Consider the following 21,225-nt stretch of genomic DNA (forward strand, 5'->3'; position numbering starts at 1 on the left):
CGCCTCTTCTGACTCTATTCCAAGCTTGTTTGCTTTTCTTTTAAATGAGGGAGGATTCACAGAGCGTGAAAGCGACGGGGTTAAGTGCACGGCTCAGTGGCATTTGGTACATTTGGAATGTTGTGCAGCCACCACCCCTGTCGCATTCCAGAACATTCCACCTCCCCAAAATGGAAGCCCCTCCCCATCAGCGGTCATTCCCCGTCCACTGCTTGGCCCCCTTCCCGCCCGTAGATGAGCCTGTCCTGCACACGTCACACACGTGGACTCACACCCCATGGGTCCTCCTGTGTCTGGTTCCCTCGCTGAGCATTGGGGACTTGGGGTCTGACCCTGGGGCAGCGTGTGGGCTCCTCGCTCCTGCTCGCGGGCTAGTGACGCGCCCACAGGTGGGGGACACGTTGTCTATACCCCTTTGCCCCTTCATGGACACTGGGGGTGTTTCCAGCCTTTGGCTGCTGCGAACCTTGTTGCCGTGAGCACCGGGGGGTGAGTTCTTCTGTGTATACGTGTCCTCACTTCCCGTGGGCCTGTTCTGACCTGTGACCTCTGCGAGGGAGCAGAGCGGGGTCCTGTTCCTCCCTTACCTTCCCCCCCACAATCATTGCACCTGGCAGTGGGGTCGGGGGGAGTGGTTGCTCAGAGAACACCCGATGCTCTGTGAGCAGGTGGAAAGGGGAGAGAAGAGGAAGACAAGAGCCGACTCAGGCCCTGGCAGGAATGAATTGTTTTCTTTTTTTTTTTTTTAAGATTTTATTTATTTATTCATGAGACAGAGAGACGCACAGGCAGAGGGAGAAGCAGGCTCCATGCAAGGGCCAGATGCAGGACTCGATCCCGGGACCCCGGGTCACGCCCTGAGCCAAAGTCAGATGCTCAGTGAAAGGGAAACACATTCCAGCACCCTCCTCTCCTGACCAGCACCCCCGGAGCCCGCACACCCTGCAGCCAGAGCCCCTGGCAGCCCGCGCTCTCTGCCTACACCTGTTTCCCAGGAGCAGAGGAGCCGGAGAGTCCAGCTCCAACTTGGGCAGCATGAGCCAGGGCCCCAGGAGTGGTCCAGGCTGGTCCAGGCGGTGCCGCCTGAAGAAAGGTCTTATTTTGCAAATCCACGCTCAGCTGGCCGGTACAGGGGCACCAACGCATAGTTGGCGGCATTATTTTAAAGAAATAAAACAAAACTTTACCTTTTAGAAGTTTCAGATTTACCAGGGGCGCGTGGGTGGCTCATTTGGTTAAGCGCCCGATTCTTGATTGGGGCTCAGGTCACGATCTCGGGGTCGTGAGCTCCAGCCCCAGTGTCTGGGCTCCACAGTCAGCGGGGAGTCTGCTTCTCTCCCTCTCCCCCTTCGCCACCCCCACCCCCCCAAAAAAAACATAAGTAAATAAATTAAGAGTTACAGAAAAAGATTTTATTTATTTGAGAGCGAGAGAGCGAGAGAGCATGAGCAGGGGGAGCAGCAGAGGGAGAGGGAGAAGCAGACTCCCCGCTGAGCAGGGTGCCCAATGCTGGGGGCCCGATCCCAGGACCCCGAGATCATGACCTGAGCCGAAGGCTGGGGCTTAACCGAGTGAGCCCCCCGGGCGCCCCCATGGTTAACGTCTTACATTAGGAGACTGCATCTGTTACAATTAGCAGATCAATGTTGACGCATTCCTAGTGAGCGAAGTCCACGATTGATTCTGATTTCCTCAGTTTCCCCAATGTCCCTCTTCCATCCCAGCATCCCCCAGGATACGCAGGCGTCACATCTCCTCGGGCTCCTCCCAGCTGGGACAGTTTCTCAGACTTTCCTTGTCTCTGATTCTGATGCCCCTTGACAGTCGCATGGAGGTCCGGGCAGGGCTTTTTTTCTTTTTTTTAAAGATTTTATTTATTTATTCATGACAGACAGAGAGAGAGAGAGATAGGCAGAGGGAGAAGCAGGCTCCTTGCAGGGAGCCTGATGCCGGACTCAATCCCGGGACTCCAGGATCAGGCCCTGGGCTGAAGGCGGCGCCAAACCGCTGAGCCACCCGGGCTGCCCCCAGGCAGGGCTTTTGTAGAAAGCCCCTTCCTTGGGTCTGTCTGGGGTTTTTCTCATGGCAAGGCTGGGGTGATGGGTTTTGGGAGGAAGACTCCGGAGCAAAGTGCCCTCCTCCTGGGGCCATCTCAAGGGGCACATGCTGTCACCATGGCTTGTCACCGCGGACGTTGGCCTTGGTCCCCTGGCTGGGGTGGGCGGGCAGGTGTCTCCCCTGCAGGGTCCCTCGCTTCCTCTTTGCCGACTGTCCCCGCGTCCCGGCCCACACTTACAGAGAAGGGAGTCATTCTCTGTGTCCTTGATGACAGAGAATCTACATACATGATTTGGAATTCTATTCCACAAAAATTTGTCTCTTCCTCCTATTTATTTACTTATTCAATCATTTATCTACATCTTTATGGACTCATAGCTGTTTGTTTGTTTTTTTTAAGATTTTATTTATTCATTCCTGAGAGACACAGAGAAAGAGGCAGAGACCCAGGCAGAGGGAGAAGCAGGGTCCATGCGGGGAGCCCGATGCGGGACTCGATCCCAGGACTCCGGGGTCACGCCCTGAGCCACAGGCAGACACTCTACCGCTGAGCCACCCAGGCGACCCTCGTGGCCGTTTATTTTGTGCTTCTGGCTCAGAGTCCAATAATCCATGATGTCCTTTGTGGCTCGAACCATCCCAGCGGTGACCACGGAGAGCCTTTCGGTTGATTACTGGGTTTACCCGACAACACCTTGCAGCATTTAGTAGCCGAAACACATCCCAGGGACCAGACTCTGCAGGGTCACCCCTGAAAAGTGCTGTGCATATTCCGAAGGGAAAGTGCGTGTGACCCGCCCCCCGTCCGTGGGCTTTGGCATTCTGCATCCAAAAGAAGGCAAGAAAGGCTGAACATCCGTAGATGATCCGAAGGGGACCCCCCGCCCCCCGCTCCGGCACTGACGGGTTATGATTTTCTGCGCTGAGAGCAGGTGTGCCCTGGCCCAGCGACTCCCCAGAACTAACTAAGTCTTGTTGTTGTTGTTGTTTGCCCTCGGCCCGGCCTGCAGGCCGCTCCCGGAAGAGACGGGGATGGATCCGCTTGGCAGCCCCACGGAAGACACGTCCTGTAAGTGTCCGCGTGAGTGGCCTGGGGCTCGCTGTTTCCAGCTCTCGCTCTGCGTGAGGTTGGACTGTAGAAATGTCAGGGGAGGGGGTTGTTCTGCTCGGAGGCCCGGAGGGAACTCAGCCACGGTGGGTCATGAAGTTGGCACGTGGCATTGCTATGTGTCCTTGAGCTGGTTGCTTGGCCATTCTGTGCCTCCAGGTCCTTATCTATTACATGCAGGTAGTGAGCTTCCCGCAGAACGGGGTGTGCAAGGATTTAATGAAGCGACATGTATAAAGTGCCCAGGGGTTGCCAGGTGCAAAGTCAGGCCTGGGAAGGCTCTGCTGCTCTAAGCGCTCAGGAGGGTTCATGGCCCCAGAATAAGAGGGGGTCCAGGGCAGCCAGAGGAGCTCCCCTGAATAAGTCCTCCTCAGTGGCATCTCCTCAGAGTCCTGCTGGGGCCCCCGCTCTGCCCGCATCTCCCCCATGCAGCTCATCACAGCGCCCACCCTTTCTGAGGGAAGACTGATGAGAGAGGGACAGCCACATCCCTGACGTCACACAGCACCAGGAGCCAGGTCTGCCTGTGAGCCAGACTGGGGGCCAGCGCGGCCCAGTTTTCTGGGGCCATTCAGGATGGTTGGTCACCCTAGGGTACTGGTCCTCCTCCTGGCCTGAGCACACAGGCCCTGCCTGCTGTTGTCACATTCCCAGAGGGTGTCCTCGTGGGTCCCTTCACCCCTTTGGGCCCAGTTTCCTTTTTTAAAATATTTTTTAAGGATTTTATTTATTTATTCATGAGAGACACAGAGAGAGAGGCAGGGATGCAGGCAGAGGGAGAAGCAGGCTCCCCAGAGGGAGCCTGATGTGGGACTCGATCCCAGGACCCCGAGACCACGCCCTGGGCCGAAAGGCGATGCTCAACCCACTGAGCCACCCAGGGGTCCCTGATTTTTATTTAGTTAAGGAGATGGAGAGATAGGGTGGTGAGTTGTATGTGTCCATGTGGCTGGGCCACCCCACCCAGAGATGTGGCCAAACATTCTACATGTTCCTGTTGAGAGTCACTTTTTCGATGAGAGTAACATTTAAATGAGTAGATGCTGAGTAAAGCCAATTGCACTTGAGAGTGTGGGTGGGCCGCATCTGATCAGTCGAGGGCCGTTGAGGAAGAAGACTCCAGTGTGGCTCACCCTGGGACAGAATTCCTCTTCAGCCGTGAACACGGGAAACCCAACAGGTTTCTGGCTTCCGTAATATGATGGTGGGGCAGGCATGGGACACACATCCTCATTCCCAAAAGGAAAAATAGGAAGGAAGACAGAGATCATCGATCCCAGTCGATCCCAGCAAGTCTGAAGCTTGGCAGGACAAATTCCATTAGATTTTTTTTTTTAGTGCAAATTCTATTGGATTTTTTTTTTTAATTCTATTGGATTTTAAGGCTGGAGAGCACTCCTCTGGCTCGATGCTCTATGCTGCAGGTCCCCCCCACCCCCCGCAGCTCCACCCCCTGGGAGAGGGAGCCCCGTTTCTACCGAGCACGCTGGATGCACCGTGCCCCAGCCACATGCTCCCAGCAATCACCACCTTGGTGTCCCCATCTGTAAAGTGGCTGATGCGACCTGCCACTCCGGGTCATGCTGCAATCGAGGCGTCACGTCAGTGGCGGGCGCACGGAACAGGCACAGAGTGAACAGGCCGGTTTTGTTTTCATCACTTTGTGCCAAAGCGCACATTTACCTCCAAGCCACTCCTGAAGCGGTCACCTCTGACCCGTGGCTCGGGGCCGGAGAAATTCAGAGGAAAAAAAGAAAAAGAAAAGTGAGGAGCTGGTGCATTTAATTATGGATCGAGGAGCGTCTTCATCCGGTGAGAGGGGCAGGGCTCTCGCACCGGCCCATTTATTTTGTCCTCGCTGGCGTACCTGGTCGCGCCTTCCCAGGGTCTCCAGAAGAGCGGGCTTGGGGGCAGCCAGGGGCTCTCCTCGCCCGTAGGGTAACCTCTGGCCCCCCAGGTGCTGGCTCTGCTGTGCTCGCTGCGGGATCGGCTCTAACCCCTTGAGGAGGAGCCACCTGTCACAAGGAGACCGTGTGCAGGCTGAGGGTGTCCAGGAGAAAGCAGTGCAAGCCCGGAGGCTCGTGCACCCTGACCAGCTCCAGAGGGAGCGCCTGCACCCCCCGTGCCTCAGTGTGCTCCCCTGGCAAAGAGGATGATAACAGAACTTGCCTGGCACGGATATCAGTGCAAAGATGGCCCGTGAAAAGGCTGGGGGAGCACTTCATGGGGGGCCTGGCCCCGGTGCCGGGGTCGGTTCGTGCCAGTTATTAAAGGGAGAGGCCAAAAGTCACCCGTGGGGGTTCATCCGCCGGCCGGATGCAGAGGGAGCTGTGGTCGCAGGGACTGGCGGGTGGGGAGCACAGTGTCTGGGGCTGGTCCGCAGGCCCCGGGGTGCCCCTGACCTCACTCACCTCATGGGAGTCGCATCTGGCGGATGGCAAAAGCAAGGCAGGCCCAGGGAGGCGAGGCGAGCTAGGAAGCAGCCCCTCCGGGCGGAAGGTTAGGGCATGAACCCCCACCGGCCCCACAGGACGTCCTCCGATTTCTAGGTTTCTAGCCGGTCCGCAGCCCTGGCCGGGTCGGCGGAGCCACAGCTGTTTTGTCTCCTTTCCCGGTTTCCCGAACAGCCCCTCCCAACGCCTTGAACTTCAACGGAGCTCATCGCAAGCGGAAGACGCTGGTCGCCCCGGAGATCAACATTTCCCTGGATCAGAGCGAGGGCTCCCTGCTGTCTGACGACTTCCTGGACACCCCCGATGACCTGGACATCAACGTGGATGACATCGAGACCCCCGACGAGACCGACTCGCTGGAGTTCCTGGGGAACGGCAACGAGCTGGAGTGGGAAGGTGAGGCCCGGGCACAGCAAAACCGACGGGCACAAGCTGGTCGCAGCTGGTCGTCCGTGCTGTGAGGCGTTGGGACAGGGTGGGGGGTGGGCCTCACCTGAGGGGCCATCCTGCCCCAGGGTTCACGGGGCTATGTCTGGGGCTGTCACACTGGGGGTGCTCCTGGGCCCGCCCTGCCCCCCAGCGCCCGGGATGCCCCGAATTTTCTGCAGTGCCGAGGGAAAAGGATTGGTGTTACCCACTTATTCATTTTAAAAAGATTTCATATATTTATTTGACAGAGAGAGGGGGAGCGCGAGTAGGGGGTGCAGAGGCAGAGGGAGAAGCAGGCTCCCTGCAAGGAGCCCGAGGCAGGACTCGATCCCGGAGCCCTGGTGTTACTTCTTTAGATGTTTGCTGGAATTCAGGGCACCTGGGGGGCTCAGTGGTTGAGCATCTGCCTTCCGCTCAGGGCGTGATCTGGGGTCCTGGGATCGAGTCCTGCCTCCGGCTCCTTGCAGGGAGCCTGCTTCTGCCTCTCCCACTCCCCCTGCTGGTTCTCTCTCTCTCTCTCTCTCTCTCTCTGTCAAATAAATAAAATCTTAAAAACGAAAAGAAAAGATAGGTGTCTGCTGAGGTTTAGCCACAAAGTCACCCGGCCCTGGGCTTCTCCGTGCTGGGGGCTTCCCATCACTGATCCGGTTTCCTTCTGGAGAAGGTGGCAGTTGAGCTGGAGCGTGAAGGGAGAGCAGGAGGGGACAGTGGACGAGCAGGGGCTCTGGGCAGGGAGACACACATGGACCAGTGTCACGGGAGAAGAATGGGGTGACACGTCCACAGGCAGCAGGGCACAGGGGTCCCGGGCGGGAGGTTGCGACAAAACGTCTGGCCTCAGGCATCCCTTCTGCTCGTCCCGGCCCGCTTCTAGATGACACCCCCGTGGCCGCCGCCAAGAACATGCCCGGGGACAGCGCGGACCTGTTTGGGGACGGCGCCACGGAGGATGGTGGTGCCGCCAATGGGCGCCTGTGGAGGACGGTGATCATCGGAGAACAAGAACACCGAATCGACCTGCACATGATCCGGCCCTACATGAGGGTAGTGACCCACGGAGGTGAGACCGCACCCCTCGGGCTCCTCCTGGCTCCAGCCAGCCACCTGCGGGTCGTCGGAGGGCCTCTCTGAACCTCAGTCTCTCCCGCAGGGATGTTACGCCCTCGTCTCTGGGTGGGCGCACACAGGGGTGCTCACGGGTGCCTGTGAGGGTGGCCAGACGGGGGTGGGGGTTGCTGACTCCCCAGGTCGAGGTTCTACGACTCAGAGCTGTGCCCTCTGGGAAGGGGCCTGGCTGGCGAGCAGGTGGGTGCCTGGGCCGGAGCACGGGGCCTCTCAGGGCTCCCGCCGCTCACCGGCCGCCTGTCCCCAGGGTACTACGGCGAAGGTCTCAACGCCATCATCGTGTTTGCTGCCTGCTTCCTCCCGGACAGCAGCTCCCCCGACTACCACTACATCATGGAGAACCTCTTCCTGTGAGTGGCCGCCCGCTCCATCCCGGCCCGGGGTTCTGAGCGCCCCCCCATTGCCACCTGAGCTTACTGGGCATTTACCCTGGGGCAGCCACGGGCCCAAGCACCGCGTGTGCAGAAACCCCACCCAGTAGGCGCTGATGCCCCTCCCTCTGCAGGTGCGACACCTGCCCAGGACAGCCTGGTCCAGTCCTGTTATCAGGGAGACGGATAATACACCTGCGGGTAACAGAAAGGGCTCGCAAATCACGATTAGTCCCGTGTTTGTTATTATGAAGATTTCCTTCTCACCCCGTGGGGCTGGGGGCCCGTGGTTCAGAGGATGACTGGTCAGAGCCGGAAGAAGCCGGAGAAACCAGGGAGCCCACCCCCCCACACCCCCCACTGACAGGTGGGGAAGTAGAGGCTGGGACAGAGAAGATTTCTCTAAAATGGCTCAGGGAGGATGGGGCAGGGACGGACCCCAGAGTGGTGAGGTCCGATGGGGGGGCTGTCCACGGGGTGCCCGTTCCCCACCTGTAACTGGGGCTGTGAGACCCACCGATCAGGATTAGCAGAGACACTATATCCTCATGCGTATAAAACACTTGGTGCCTAATAAGTGCCCCATCAGGTAGTAACGACTGCTGTCGGTCTGCCCACTGACACGAATCTCGAGGGGGCTGCGTCTACCCCTTCCCCCGCCCCCAGCGAGCCGGGAGGGCCGCCCGCAGCCAAGCAGGTGTGGCTGGCACGAGCAGGTGTGGCTGGCACGGCAGGGGCGGGAGAGCCCAGAGGCCAGGTGCCCCGGGTGTTCAGCCGTGGGGACCGCGGCTCCCTAACTGGCCCCCCGTCTCCCGCACCTGCGACCAGGTACGTCATCAGCAGTCTGGAACTGCTCGTGGCGGAGGATTACATGATCGTGTACCTGAACGGGGCCACCCCCCGGCGGAGGATGCCCGGCATCGGCTGGCTGAAGAAGTGCTACCAGATGATCGACAGGAGGTGAGTGCGGCGGGGCCGCCTCGGGGCGAGGGCGCGGGAGGGCGCGTGGAGCCTCACCCGGAGCAAGGGACCCCAGGGCCCCTGCATGGCAGCTGTGTGGTCGTCAGCCCGGCCCCGGAGGCGGGCGGCCGAGGATCGCTGTGGGCAGGGCTGGGAAGGGGTGTCTGTCCCCTGTGCCTCCGGGCTCCCGGGGGTCCTCAGCCATCCTGGGCGTCCCTCGGCTTGTAGACACGTCGCCCCATCTCTGCCTCCGTGGTCACACGGCCTGTCCCCCTTGTGTCCATGTCCAAACATCCCCTCTTTGTAAGGACACTGGTGATGGGATAGTGTCACCCCGCTCTGGCATGGCCTCATTTTAGCAAATTACCTCTACGATGACCTTATTTCCCAATGTCCTGATCCGAGGTGCAGGGGGCAGGGCTATAGCATAGGAATCTGGGGGGCGATGCAGTTTGACATGACTGTGACTGTGACCAGGTGGGGGAGGGGCGGTTCTGGAGCAGGTGGCAGTGAGGACTAGACATCAGGGTGGCCACCTGCAAACCCCACAAAGCGGTCACGAGGTAACCCAGCTTCACGGACCCCTCTTCCCCACCCCCTGAAAACTGGAGACAAGCGTGGCCCGGACCTGGGAGCACAGGGAGGAACCACCCCTTAGCTCCTCCCTTCCCGGGGGCGCTCCCTCTGCTCCCCCCCTCCCCCCAGATTGCGGAAAAACCTGAAGTCCCTCATCATCGTGCACCCGTCCTGGTTCATCCGCACTGTGCTGGCTATCTCCCGGCCCTTTATCAGGTAAGGACGCTGTGCCCTGTGCGGGGCCCCCACTCGAGTCGTGGGCCTCTGCTGTTCTATTCCGGATTTTGCAGCTTCTCTAGGGCGAATACGTATTGTTGCTTTAACGCGTTTTCAGCCGTAGGTGCGGTTATTGAGGAACAAACAGGAAAAATAATAGCAGGCAGCCCCCCCTATTACGTGTTGGATCCCTCTTAACATTTACAACCGCAGCCTGAGAGGCCAATGCTGTCGTGAACTCCTTGCCCAGATAAGGGAACCGGGGCCCTGTAGGGTCAAGGGACCCAGCCCGGGTCACGCAGCCAGGTCACTAGCCCACGCAGTCCCCAGAAGTGAGCCGAGCTCCATCTGCTGCAGCATCTGCACAGGGACCCTGAGGACGCCAGGAGGGTCCGAGCCCCTCCCCGCAATGATGCAGGAACCCTGTGCGTTGGGGTCCTCGAGACTCAGGTGTGGTGATTCACGGCAAGGGCTCACAGCTCAGAGCAGCTGCTATGGTTTGCTGCAGGGGAAGGATGCAGTGAAGGTGCAAGGGACGAAGGTGCACGCGGGCGGGCGTCCAGACTCTGCTTGTCCCCTCCCGTGCGGCGAGCTCCCCTTGCTCTCCAAGGTTTTCACTGGGTTTAGCCACACGGGGATGGAGTAGCCAAGGGTCCGACCTTAGCTGCTGTCCTTGGGTGGCCCAGCGGTCACACTGACGCGATGTGCTCGAGACGCCCTCCACGAGTCACACCCTTGACACAGACTGTGTGACAGGGTCCCGGCCCAGGTCACCAGGGCGCTCCTCGCGGGTGGGGCATTCCAGGAGCTGCCAGGCAGCCTCCCCGAGCGTCAGGAAGCCGGTTCTTTCTTTTCTATGTGCAGGCTTTGGGGACCCCCACCGCTGGGTTCACCACGCGATATAAGAGCACCCGATATGCAGACCAAGTAAAGCGAAACTAGTCGTAGGAAATGCCCCAGTCGATGGCATAAACCCCAGATTGAATCCAATATGCTTCAAAGCGTTGAATCGGATCGAGACCCTTCAGGGGCGCCTGGCTGCCTCCAGCCGCAGAGCACGTGTGCCGCTCTTGATCTCAGGGTCGTGAGTTCGAGCCCCGCGTTGGGTGTACAGACTGCTTACGTAATAAACTTAAAAAAAAAAAATCCATCACATCCACATTCCCAGTTCACGATGTGTGGCGAGGTTGAGGGAAGGTCCACGCTCTGAGAGGGTCATGCTCTCAGCGTGAACAGTTTGCAGGGAGGTGAAGTCAGACAGTGTGTGTTCAGGGACTTGGTGGCACCCTGAAACACTTGCACACTAGTAAAACCAGGTAAGTGCGCTAATCACGGGCCGCGTGTGCTCACGATGAACCCCCCCCCCACTGCTGGGCAAAACGGTGAAGACGTCCTCCTGCCCAACAGCAGCTCGCTCTGCCGTCCTGGGCACCCCCAACCGGGAACGTACGTTTGCCCTGATGCAGATAACTCTCTCACTTGGGATTGCTTTCCCACGGCAAGTTTTGAGGGGTCAGGTCTGAGTTTCTATTTTTTTTTAAGATTTTATTTATTTATTCATGAGAGACACACAGAGAGAGAGACAGAGACACAGGCAGAGGGAGAAGCAGGCTCCATGCAGGGAGCCCGATGCAGGACTCCATGCCGGGTCTCCAGGATCACGCCCTGGGCTGAAGGCAGGCGCTAAACCGCCACCCAGGTGTCCCAGGTTTGAGCTTCTAAAGAAAAAAGAGGAGGCGGGAGAGAAACACGAGCTTCCCCATTTACAAGCCTAGGAAGGTGGAGGCCATTCTGAGCCCGCCGGGAGATAAGACGCGGCCCCCCAGGCAGACGGAGCCTTGTCACCTTGGAGATTCGGGCACAGTGTCCGGGGACAGGCACGGTGGGCGTCGCGGGGCCGCAGCGGCCGTGCTCTCCGCCTGTATGGACAGCCCGGCGCCCAGAGCAGCAGGTGCGGGCTCTGCGTACCCTAAAACCCTTCCTAACGGATCAGATTGTCCACCCTCAGAGCCCCTGGGCCTGGACGCACTCAGGTAACATGGACACGACTCCTGTCTGGCTGGCTGAGGCCCACGCCCTGCCCCCGGTCCCTTCTCGTGACAACCCCATGTTCCAAGAATAACTGGGTTGGGTTTTTTTTGTTTTTCCTTTGTATTAAAAAAAGTGATTTGGGGCAGCCCAGGGCGTGATCTGGAGACCCTGGATCGAGTCCCACGTCGGGCTCTCTGTGTGGAGCCTGCTTCTCCCTCTGCCTGTGTCTCTCCCTCTCTCTCTCTCTCTCTCTCTCTCTCTCTGCATCTCTATGAATAAATTAAAAAAAAATCTTTAAAAAAAAAAAGTGATTTGAACTGCGTGAAGGCAATTGGGGCCGCTCATTGCGCCGCACACGGCCGCTTGTGACCCTCCGTGGGGGATGCCTGTCGTCCCCAATCAGTGACCAGCCACCTTCTGCCAAGCAGCCGCTTTATTTTTCCCTAATGGACACTGCGAACCGTGTGATTCCTCATCTGTCCCCCTGTGCATTGGCTGCGGGAAAGCTGGAGCCGAATTCTTATCTCATCTCTAAAAATAGATATGAAACGCCTTAGCACGCTTCTGTACATGTTTGGCTTTATCTTATCTTTTTTTTTACTGTTACTCTATCATTTTATTATTTCTGTAGTGCTGTATGCTCCAGGCCTTATGTTTATCATCCAGCAACATCGTTTGACCTTGAAAAAAAGGTCATTTAACACTTTACGTGTTACCGAAATTAGGTTTAATTAAATGTGAAGAAAGTAGTCGCGGCCATGAGTTCACAGCAGCATGCTGGTGACACAGCCCGCAGGGACCCTGCCCCTTGACCCCGGGCTCTGCTCTGTGCACCCCCATGAGGGGCGGGGGTCGAGGCTAGCCTGGGCAGCCAGGGAGGTTTGAGGGAAGGTGCTCGGGACATTGTGCAGGAGGCTTGTGTGCTCATCCCTGACTGCCAGCACCCCCTCCGGGCCCGGACTTCAGGCGTCTGCCCCCCTCTCCTCCCGCCAGCGTCAAATTCATCAACAAGATCCAGTATGTGCACAGCTTGGAGGATCTGGAGCAGCTCATCCCCATGGAACACGTGCAGATCCCAGACTGCGTGCTGCAGTAAGTGTCCCTGCGCCGCGTGAGTGTCCCCCGTCCCCAGCCCCAGCCATGCTAGCCTCCTCATCTCCCCTCTCTGGGATGGGGGTGGTGGGGACCAGCCCCCGGACGTGAGTGGGAGCAGCGGAGCAGAGGGGAACACTGTGGGCATCTAGCACAGGGCAGGGGCCAGCAAGCCACGGCCCACAGCTTGTTTTATAAATAAAGTTTTATCGGCACAAAGCCACGCCCGCCCACTGACGCATCAGCTGTGGCTGCTCCCGAGCTACCTCTGCATGGCGTAGCGGCTGCAAGTGGCCTACAAAGTCGAAAATATTTACATTCTAGGCTGTTACAGAAAAGCTGCCCCGATGGAGGGGTGGCGGCCAGCCCTCATCAGCGAGGATGCCGCTTCCTGACGGCACTGCTTCAGTTGCTGGTGCTGAATCAGGAAAAAAAAAAAAAAAAATCTGCTGAGTGGCCTGTACCCCGCGCTGGAGTTCGCCAGCGAGTCAGGTGTTCCCGGCTGGGGCGCTGGCAGGGCCACTGCGGGGCTCGCTCTCTGCTCCGGAGCCTGGCGTGTGTGCACACCTGACAGTGAGCTTCTCTCCCCTCCCGGGAGGAAGGACATCCCGCCGGGGCGCCTGCGGGGGGCAGGAGGGCCGCGGCCGACCGGCTGTGCTTTCTCTCTTCCAGGTACGAGGAGGAAAGGCTCAAGGCCCGGAGAGAGAGGTCTGTGCGGGGCGGCCGTCGGGCCGGGGCCGGGCCGGGTCGGGCTCACGTCTGGGGGGCAGGTGGGGGCATCAGCTGAACAGGGGCCGGTGACCCCCTACACACGCACGGCTGGGGGCCTTGTCAAGGGCCTTGAATCAGACCCGGGTTCGAACCCCGTCGGCCCCACGGCCGCTGTGCGGGTTACCGTGGGAGATCAGGTCGACGGGACCCCCGCGGCAAAAACGGTGGCTCGTCGTCATCGTGACTAAATTATCGTGCGCCGTCCTGGCCCCGGACGCCCCCAGAAACGCCCCGTCGCTAACTTACTGGCTCAATTTTCATGGGCGGCATCACCATGTGTGGCGGTCACGGGGCCCCGGGGCTACTCCAGGCCCACCCCGTCACGGGGTCCTGCGCCATCTCCCCTTCACCCCATCCCGCTCCCCACCGCCCGGAGCAGGCCAGGGCCAGGGCTCCTGACAGCATCTTACCGCCCAGGAACCCAAGGGCCCGAGTCGGCAAGGCAGCTGCCCCAGGCCGCACCCCGAGTCTGGTAGACGGGGCGGGGCGATCCCTGCCAGGCCCCGTGCCTGCCCTGGGGTGGGGGGGCAGGTGGCTAAGACAGGGTCCTGGGCTCTGCAAAAGGCCCAGGAGAGGGACACGGCGCCAAGGAAGGAAGGGGGGGCCCGCGGCAGGGTGGGCGACATGGGCGGACGGGCCACAGAAGGAGCACAGCTATGGTGGCCTTGCACGATGACGAACCGAGGGTGACAGGGAGGGAGGCCTGGGGCAGGCGGACGCACCAACCCCAGCCTCCTCCCCCTCCCCGTCCCGCCTTCCGTGTTCTCTCTCTCTCTCCCCCTCTCTCTCTCTCCCCTCTCTCTCTCTCTCTCTCTCAATGTTTTATTGTGTTAAATATCCATAACATGAAATTCACCATCGTAACCCCGGTAGGCGCACAGCTTGGGGCACGAAGCACACTCACCCCTCCGCGCACCCACCCCCACCACCACCTCCAGAACCTTCCACCTTCCCACACGGAGACCCCGTCCCCAGAAAGCACTGACCCCCGCCCCTGCCCCACCCCCGGCTCCCACCACCTCCTCTGTCTCTGTGCACGGGCCTCCTCTGGGGACCTCCTGGGAGTGGGGTCCTGCGGGAGGTGTCCTGGGTCTGGGTCCCCTCCCTGAGCCCGGTGTCCTCGGGGTCCGTCCACGTGGGGGCAGGTGTTGGGGCCCCTTCCTTCCCAGGGCTGGGTCGTATCCTGGGTGTGGACGGAGCGCACTGGGTTTATCCTTCATCCACGATGGACACTGGGTTGCCCCCACCTTTGGGCTGCTGCGAACGGGGTGCAAACATCCATTTGGGTCCCTGTTTTCCCAGAGTGGAATCACTGGGACAGCTGGTAATTCCACTTCTAAGAGGTAGAGGAACCGCCACGCCACGCTCCGCGGCAGGGTCACTGTCTCGGGCCCAGTCCCGCAGCCTCTCCCAGCTCATCGTTGCTGCAGCTTCTGGTTTTAGGACAGGAGCCCCCGCCCCCCGGGTATGAGGCGGAGCTGTCTGTCTGTCTGCCTTTCTCCTCCCTCTCTGCCCCTCTCTCCGTCTCTCTCTCCCTGTCTCTCTGTCTCTGTCTCCCTGAGTGGTGCCCCCCCCATCCGGGCCCCCCAAGCCTTAGCTGCGGAGGGAACAGAGGGAACAGAGACCAGCACCACAGGCCAGAGTCAGGGCACAGGGTGGCAGCGTCCATGCCACGAGGGCCACAGGACGAGGGCACGAGCGTCTGGGATGAAGGGCCGCCCCGGTCAGGCCCCGTCCCCGTGGCCGCCTCTGCTGCCAGTAACCCCTGGGTGATCTCTGCACCCTGGGGGCCTGCGCAGGGGCAGGGAGACCCCGACACTACCCGCAGAGGCCACGATGGCCGGCTTATCACCCCTGCCGCCTCTGTCTGTCCCCAGCACCAGGCCGCAGCCAGAGTTCGTCCTGCCCCGGTCTGATGAGAAGCCAGAGGCCGCGTCGGCAGAGGACAGGTGAGCGTGCAGGTGACCGCAGCGAGGGCCGCCGAGCCCCCGATCCCCTGGTGAGCGTGCCCCCCACGCTGTCGTGACGAGGACATAAGAATGCGGGTGTGAACAGCCAGCATGATGCCCACTCCCTCGTGGGGGCTCAGTATCGGGGTCCCCCTTCTCTCCACCGGGCTGCCCCTCGGGGACACCACAGAGGCCGGCTCAGTCAGCCGAGGGTGGGACTCCCAATCTCCGGGATGTGACTTCAAGCCCCACATTGGGCATAGACAGGACTTAAAAAAGTAAAATCTTTTAAAATAAATAAACATGGGGGCGCCTGGGGGGTTAGTTGGTGAAGCATCTGCCTTTGGCTCAGGTCATGGTCCTGGGGTCCTGGGATCGAGTCCCACATCAGGCTCCCTGCTCACTGGGGAGCCAGCTTCTCCCTCTCTCTGCCGCTCTGCCTACTTATGTTCCCTATCAAATAAATAAAATCTTTAAAAAATAAATAGGTAGGTAGACAGATGAACTAACAGTCAATAAAATGGAAAAGCCTGCTCCTCTCTGGGGCTCGGCTGCCTTCGCGGGGCCACGGGGGCTCAGAACACACGCGCCCACTGTGCAGCACGACCCTGGATGGCCAGCCACGGTCCCCCCTCTCCTCCGGGGGCTTCCTCACCACAGTGAAATTCATGTGATGTGCAATGAACTATTGTGGGTTTTTTTTTTTTTAAGATTTTATTTATTTGAGAGAGAGAGAGAGAGCAAAGCAGGGGGAGGGGCAGATGAGGAAGCCGACTCCCTGCTGAGCAGGGAGCCCGACTGGGACTCGATCCCAGGACCCTGGGATCATGACCCGAGCCAAAGGCAGACGCCTCACTGACTGAGCCCCCCAGGCGTCCCTCAATGAACCGTTTTTAGAGCCCATTCCAGTGCCCATCACCCCACGAGGGCCCCCAGACCCATTGAGCAGTTGCTCCCATTCCCCCTCCCCTGTTCTTTCTTCAGCAAATACTGTTACAAGTCCTTTAGCACCTTGCCCTGGGACGGGCAGAAACACGGCGTGGCCCTGGCCCTCTCCCCGCCACCCACCGCCACCTGGCCGGCCTGCCTTCTGCATCTGGCCCGGGTCACCCTCCATCTCTGCCCTGCACGACCTGGGGGCAGGGGCTGTGTCTCGGGACCATCCCCCACCCCCACCCCCTGCATCCAGCACAGGCCAAGGGTAGGGACCATGGGTGGCTGAGGCTGGCCGGTGACTATCATGCCACTCCCCAGGGGTGGGTTTGGCCTCCCCAGGCCAGGACCCTGAGCCACATTACTGGTCTCATTTTGGGTTAGTGAGGAGCCTCGGCCCCTCTTCTCCGGACTGCCTGGCTCACTGACGACCCAACAGACACACGCTGACGCTTGCTTGGCACCAGATGACAACAGGCCGTGCTGGCCCTCGTGGGGCTCACGGCCAAATGCCAAGGCTCCCCAGATAGGCCAACGACACTAAGACGTCTCTCTTCCACAGGTCTGCTCTGGCCACGGAAGATCAGGAAACAAGGTGAGGCGGAAGCAGGGCCATCTTGGTGCCCGGTTTCCCAAATGTTGCACGTGGAGCCTACCCCATGGGAACTGCTCCACGATTTATTATCTGGGGGTCAGAGGGGCACCAGCTATCAGGAGAAGAGGGTCTTCTCGGTGGCAAGCAGCCTGTCCCCGCACAGCTCCAGGGGGCACCATTGACAGGAGGCCCCAGAGCCAGGCCGCACGGCAGCCCTGCCTGAGACGCGTGCCTGGAGCCAGGCCATGTGGAGCCTGGACTTGCTATTATCTATCTATCTATCTATCTATCTATCTATCTATCTATCTATCTATCTATTTTTTTTATAGCTATTTATTTTTAAATTTTAAGTAGGCTCCACGCCCAACATGGGGCTTGAGCTCATGACCCTGAGATCAGGAGTTGCATGCTGTAGTGACTGAGCTGGCCTGGTGCCCCAAGCCTGGGCTGTATTACTTAGCCATGGGTACACTGCCTGCCCACAGCCAGTGTCAGCGTCCACGCCTGTTCTAGATGCCAGGAGAAGCCTCTCAGCATGTGTGTATCGTGGGGGGGTGTCCATGGAGACCACCCCCAGGTTCAGGTTTGCTAGAATGACCCACAGGACTCAGTAATGCTGCTATGCTCATGGTTATGGTTTAATACAGCCGAGGAGTGATGAATGCAGGTGAAGATCAGCCATGAGCAACAGTGTGTGATGCCAGGGCCAGGAGAGACCAGGGCAGGGCTTCCAGCAGTTGCCTCCTGAGGGACTTATCCAGACAGCCCTTAGTTCTCCCAGCAGCATGTGGCAATACACGGGACATGCTGCCAACCAGGGACACTCTCCCACGTCTTGGTGTTCGGGGTGTTTGCTGGGGGCAGTCCCTTATGCATGGCTAGTCACCCCCAGGGCTGACCTCAACCTCAGCTCCTGCAGAGGTCGGGCTGATCCGCCCATCCTAGGTCACATTGTTAGCACAGACTCTCCCGTGTGGCCCAAGGTCTCCAGGTGGACAAAGGCACTCTTACCAGGCAGGGCCCTCCAAGGAAGGACTGGGTTACCTCCTGGGATCTGGGAAAGGGCCGTACCTTCCTTTGGAACGTGCAGCAGTAAGGGCTAACCCTTGACCACACGGTCTCCTACAAATCTGGGACATGGCCTGACCACATGCCTTAATAGCAGCCACTCGACCGGGAAGCCCCAAGCCAAGAGAGAAACATCGAAAATGGTCTTAGCGGGTGCCCAGGTGGCTCCATGGTTGGACGTCTGCCTTCAGCTCAGGGCATGATCCCAGGGTCCTGGGATTGAGTTCTGCATCATGTTTCTCCCACAGGGAGCCTGCTTCTCCCTCTGCCTGTGTCTCTGCCTCTCTCTCTGTGTCTCTCATGAATAAATAAGTAAAATCTTAAAAAAGAAAAAAAAAGGGGGTCTTAGACCAGCACTGCCCTGGGCACACTGAGTGGAAGCAAGTTCTCAGTACATCTCTGAGGTCATCTCAATCCCTGTCTTCTGGAGATGACTTTGTGTCCACAGACACAGAACATGCAAGGAAGTCAGCCACCATGAGTGAGAGCCAGCAGATACAACGAAAAGCAGGGTTAGACTCCTCGTGGGAATCCTCAGGTAGGGGTGATAAATCAAGATGTTTTAAGTGATCGAAGATGAGGCACCTGGGTGGCTCAGTCAGTGAGGCATCCAACTCTTGATTTCGGGTCAGGTGGTGATCTTAGGGTCGTGAGACCGAGCCCCATGTCAGGCTCCTCACTCAGCGTGGACTCTGCTTGTCCCTCTCCTCCCCTCTGCTCCCTTCATGCTCTCTCTCTCTCTCTCTAAAAATGAACAAACAAAATCTTTAAAAAATCATTAAGGACATGGAAGAGATTGTAGGAAGCAATGGATGGATGGACAGACAGGTGGGTGAGTAGATGGGCAGACGGAGGAACAGAAAGATGAGTGGCTGATTTGAAGTGTCCCTCTGGTCTGATTGGTGGCGCCAGCCCCAGAGCCCCATTCCACTAAGGCTGGGAGACAGAGAGAGAGAGGTCCCCTTCAGAACCACACCTGGAGGGTGGGTGGCGGGCAGGTACGCCTCTTGCTGCTGAGGACCCCCAAAGCCGGAGAAGATCGTGCTCCTGGATTCCACACAGGGATGCATCCCCTACTTTCTTTAAAAACAATCCTAGTCGGGGATCCCTGGGTGGCACAGCGGTTTGGCGCCTGCCTTTGGCCCAGGGCGCAATCCTGGAAACCCGGGATCGAATCCCACGTCGGGCTCCCGGTGCATGGAGCCTGCTTCTCCCTCTGCCTATGTCTCTGCCTCTCTCTCTCTCTCTCTCTGACTATCATAAATAAATTAAAAAATTAATTAAAAAAATATTAAAAAAAAAACAATCCTAGTGACCTGGCCTGTGTTTATTCCTCTCTAGCATGTCCTGAGGTGACAAGAATGCAGAGAAGAACAAGAAAGAAGATTCCAGATGCCAAGAAACCTCTGTCAGACGCCCTCTGGCCCTGGACCTCAACCCTGCCTCGCCCTGAGTCCCCGTCTTCGGGGTTGGGGTGTGTGTGCCAGTCCCCTCCATCCATCTCTGAAACCCAGCATCCTTTTTAGCTGCTTGGAAGCATTTTTGTTTTGTTTTTTATTATTTAAACAACGCAGTATTCGTGTGTTCCAGAAGGGGCCCTGGTTCTCAGCCCTCCACCCCTCCACACTCATGAGCTCATGGCCAGGACGAGCGAGCGGCTCAGGGCACGGCCCGTGTGTCCTGGACGGCTTCAGAGACCCCTCCCACTGCGCCAAGTCCTGGTTCGAGACCCTTCTGTCGTTTGTCACCTGGCCCACGTTGGAGCCACCGATGCCCACCAGCTCCCTGGCCGGATCTGGATTCGTTCTTGTGCCTTTTCTCCCAGAACATCCCCTGCAGCTCTGGGCATCTGGCCTGGAAGCTCAGCCGCCCAGCAGGGCCGTGCCCCAGGGACCTCCCAGCCTTCCATTTGACCAGCTCCCTTCATCTCTTGTGACACCCGCCGTCTCTGGGAGCATCGGAACCCACAGCACACAAGTGCGCTGCCGATAACCATCCCTGCCCTGCAGTTACAAAGCCGCCCCTCCCAGTCTAGAACATTCTCAAGCCCCTTTAACGTGGATGCCACCGCAGGGCAATCCTGATCAATCAATACCTCCTACTGAGGAAATGAAGTCTCCCCACTTTCTTGATCCCCCTCCACAATCAATGCAGGGTTGGGATGCGCCCCTCAAGTTCCCCCCAAGGGGACCCGGCTCCGAACTGCGTGAAGGAAGATACAGGGTACTGCAGATTTGAGTATTTCGAAGTTCACTTGGGAGAGCACGTCCTTGTAGCCCGGACGCTGTGGGGACCTGCCGTCAAAGGGGGCAAACTGACCTTGGACAAAAGACAGAGTTTCCTAATGCAGCCCAAACCCAGAGCTGGCCAGGTTGGCCTCTAGAGGTAGTGAGTTCCCCACCGGTGGAGGCATTTAAGAAAAGGCCGGCAAGTGCTTGCAGAATGTGGCCCTCTGCGGTCCCCTCCAGTCCTAAGAGTCCCTATTTATATAAACCTGAGCAGAACTGGGATGGACGCCTTCCCCCGGCCCCTCCTATGGCTCCGCAGCGGGCTTCTTAGCCGTGGAGATCGTGAGTGTGGGCTTCCTGGCCCCGGGGGGAATGTCCGATGCCTCTCAGCCTGGGACCTCAGGTGTTTGGGAGGGGCCAGCGGTGTTTGGTGCCGTGCACGTTGCTGCGTGGGAGGGGGTCCCGCATGTCACGGGCCGCTCCCACCCCCAACACCGGAGGCTCCTGCCTTGGGGAACGCGGGGTTTCTGAGCGCTCCTGGGCCTGGATCCCCGGGACACCTGGGGGCGGGGGGGCTCTTAAGTGTGTGTTTCTGCCGCGTTTCCTGAATGTCGAGTGAAGGACAGGCCCCTGGCCTGGGCCTGGTGACCGTGTGTCACCTGGAGCCCGAGGCAGTGGAGGCTGGCAGGCGCCGGGTGCGAGCCGAGGGCTGGGACCGTGCGGGCTGCCCGGTGCCAAGGAGGCGACAGAGGGAGAGGAAGCGGCAGACCGCAGCCCCAGAGGAGCCTGCAGCTGCACGGGGACCCCCGGCTGGCCCGCCGCCCTCGGACCACCAGCAGCCACAGACCCCGGCAAGCGGGACCCAGGACCCCAGCTCGGCCGCGGCAGCCCCTCCAGAATAAAGAGGGACCCCGCGGTGCGGGGCGCTGTCCCCAGGCGCACAGCTCCGTCCCCACGGGGCCACCGCATCCAGGCCAGCCGCTGCCCGCGCTCAGAGCGCCTTTGTGCAAGGCGTGTGTCCCGGGGCGGTCGCAGCCAAAACGCAACGGACCCCGGGCCTCGTGGCAAAGGGACCCCGGGTTTTCCTCCCATGACACGTGGGATGTGTCCCAGGTCGTAGCTCACACGTCCATCCTCACCACGGCGAGTTTTGTGGTTTTTTAAAAAAGAAACCCTTCATTATGATTACTGTCGTGATGTCCAGACATCATCTCCATGAGCTTTGGGGGATTTTTATGTGGAAATAAATACGCGATAACTGA

General features: G+C 59.2%; 1 protein-coding gene across 2 annotated transcripts in view; it reads left to right on the forward strand.

Moving 5' to 3' along the window:
- ATCAY (ATCAY kinesin light chain interacting caytaxin) overlaps positions 1–21,225 on the forward strand; it is a 31,679-nt gene extending 10,454 nt beyond the window's left edge. For both annotated transcript variants that reach the window (XM_041760540.1, XM_041760541.1), the window contains 11 exons: positions 3,069–3,127; positions 5,794–6,015; positions 6,923–7,108; positions 7,421–7,523; positions 8,373–8,504; positions 9,210–9,296; positions 12,321–12,419; positions 13,092–13,127; positions 15,068–15,139; positions 16,635–16,667; positions 19,077–21,225. In XM_041760540.1, the coding sequence (XP_041616474.1) occupies positions 3,069–3,127; positions 5,794–6,015; positions 6,923–7,108; positions 7,421–7,523; positions 8,373–8,504; positions 9,210–9,296; positions 12,321–12,419; positions 13,092–13,127; positions 15,068–15,139; positions 16,635–16,667; positions 19,077–19,086 (1,039 nt within the window). In that variant the 3' untranslated portion in view covers positions 19,087–21,225. The remainder of the gene's footprint in view (positions 1–3,068; positions 3,128–5,793; positions 6,016–6,922; positions 7,109–7,420; positions 7,524–8,372; positions 8,505–9,209; positions 9,297–12,320; positions 12,420–13,091; positions 13,128–15,067; positions 15,140–16,634; positions 16,668–19,076) is intronic.

The sequence above is a fragment of the Vulpes lagopus genome, chromosome 7 (assembly GCF_018345385.1).
Source record: "Vulpes lagopus strain Blue_001 chromosome 7, ASM1834538v1, whole genome shotgun sequence".
NCBI lineage: Eukaryota > Metazoa > Chordata > Mammalia > Carnivora > Canidae > Vulpes > Vulpes lagopus.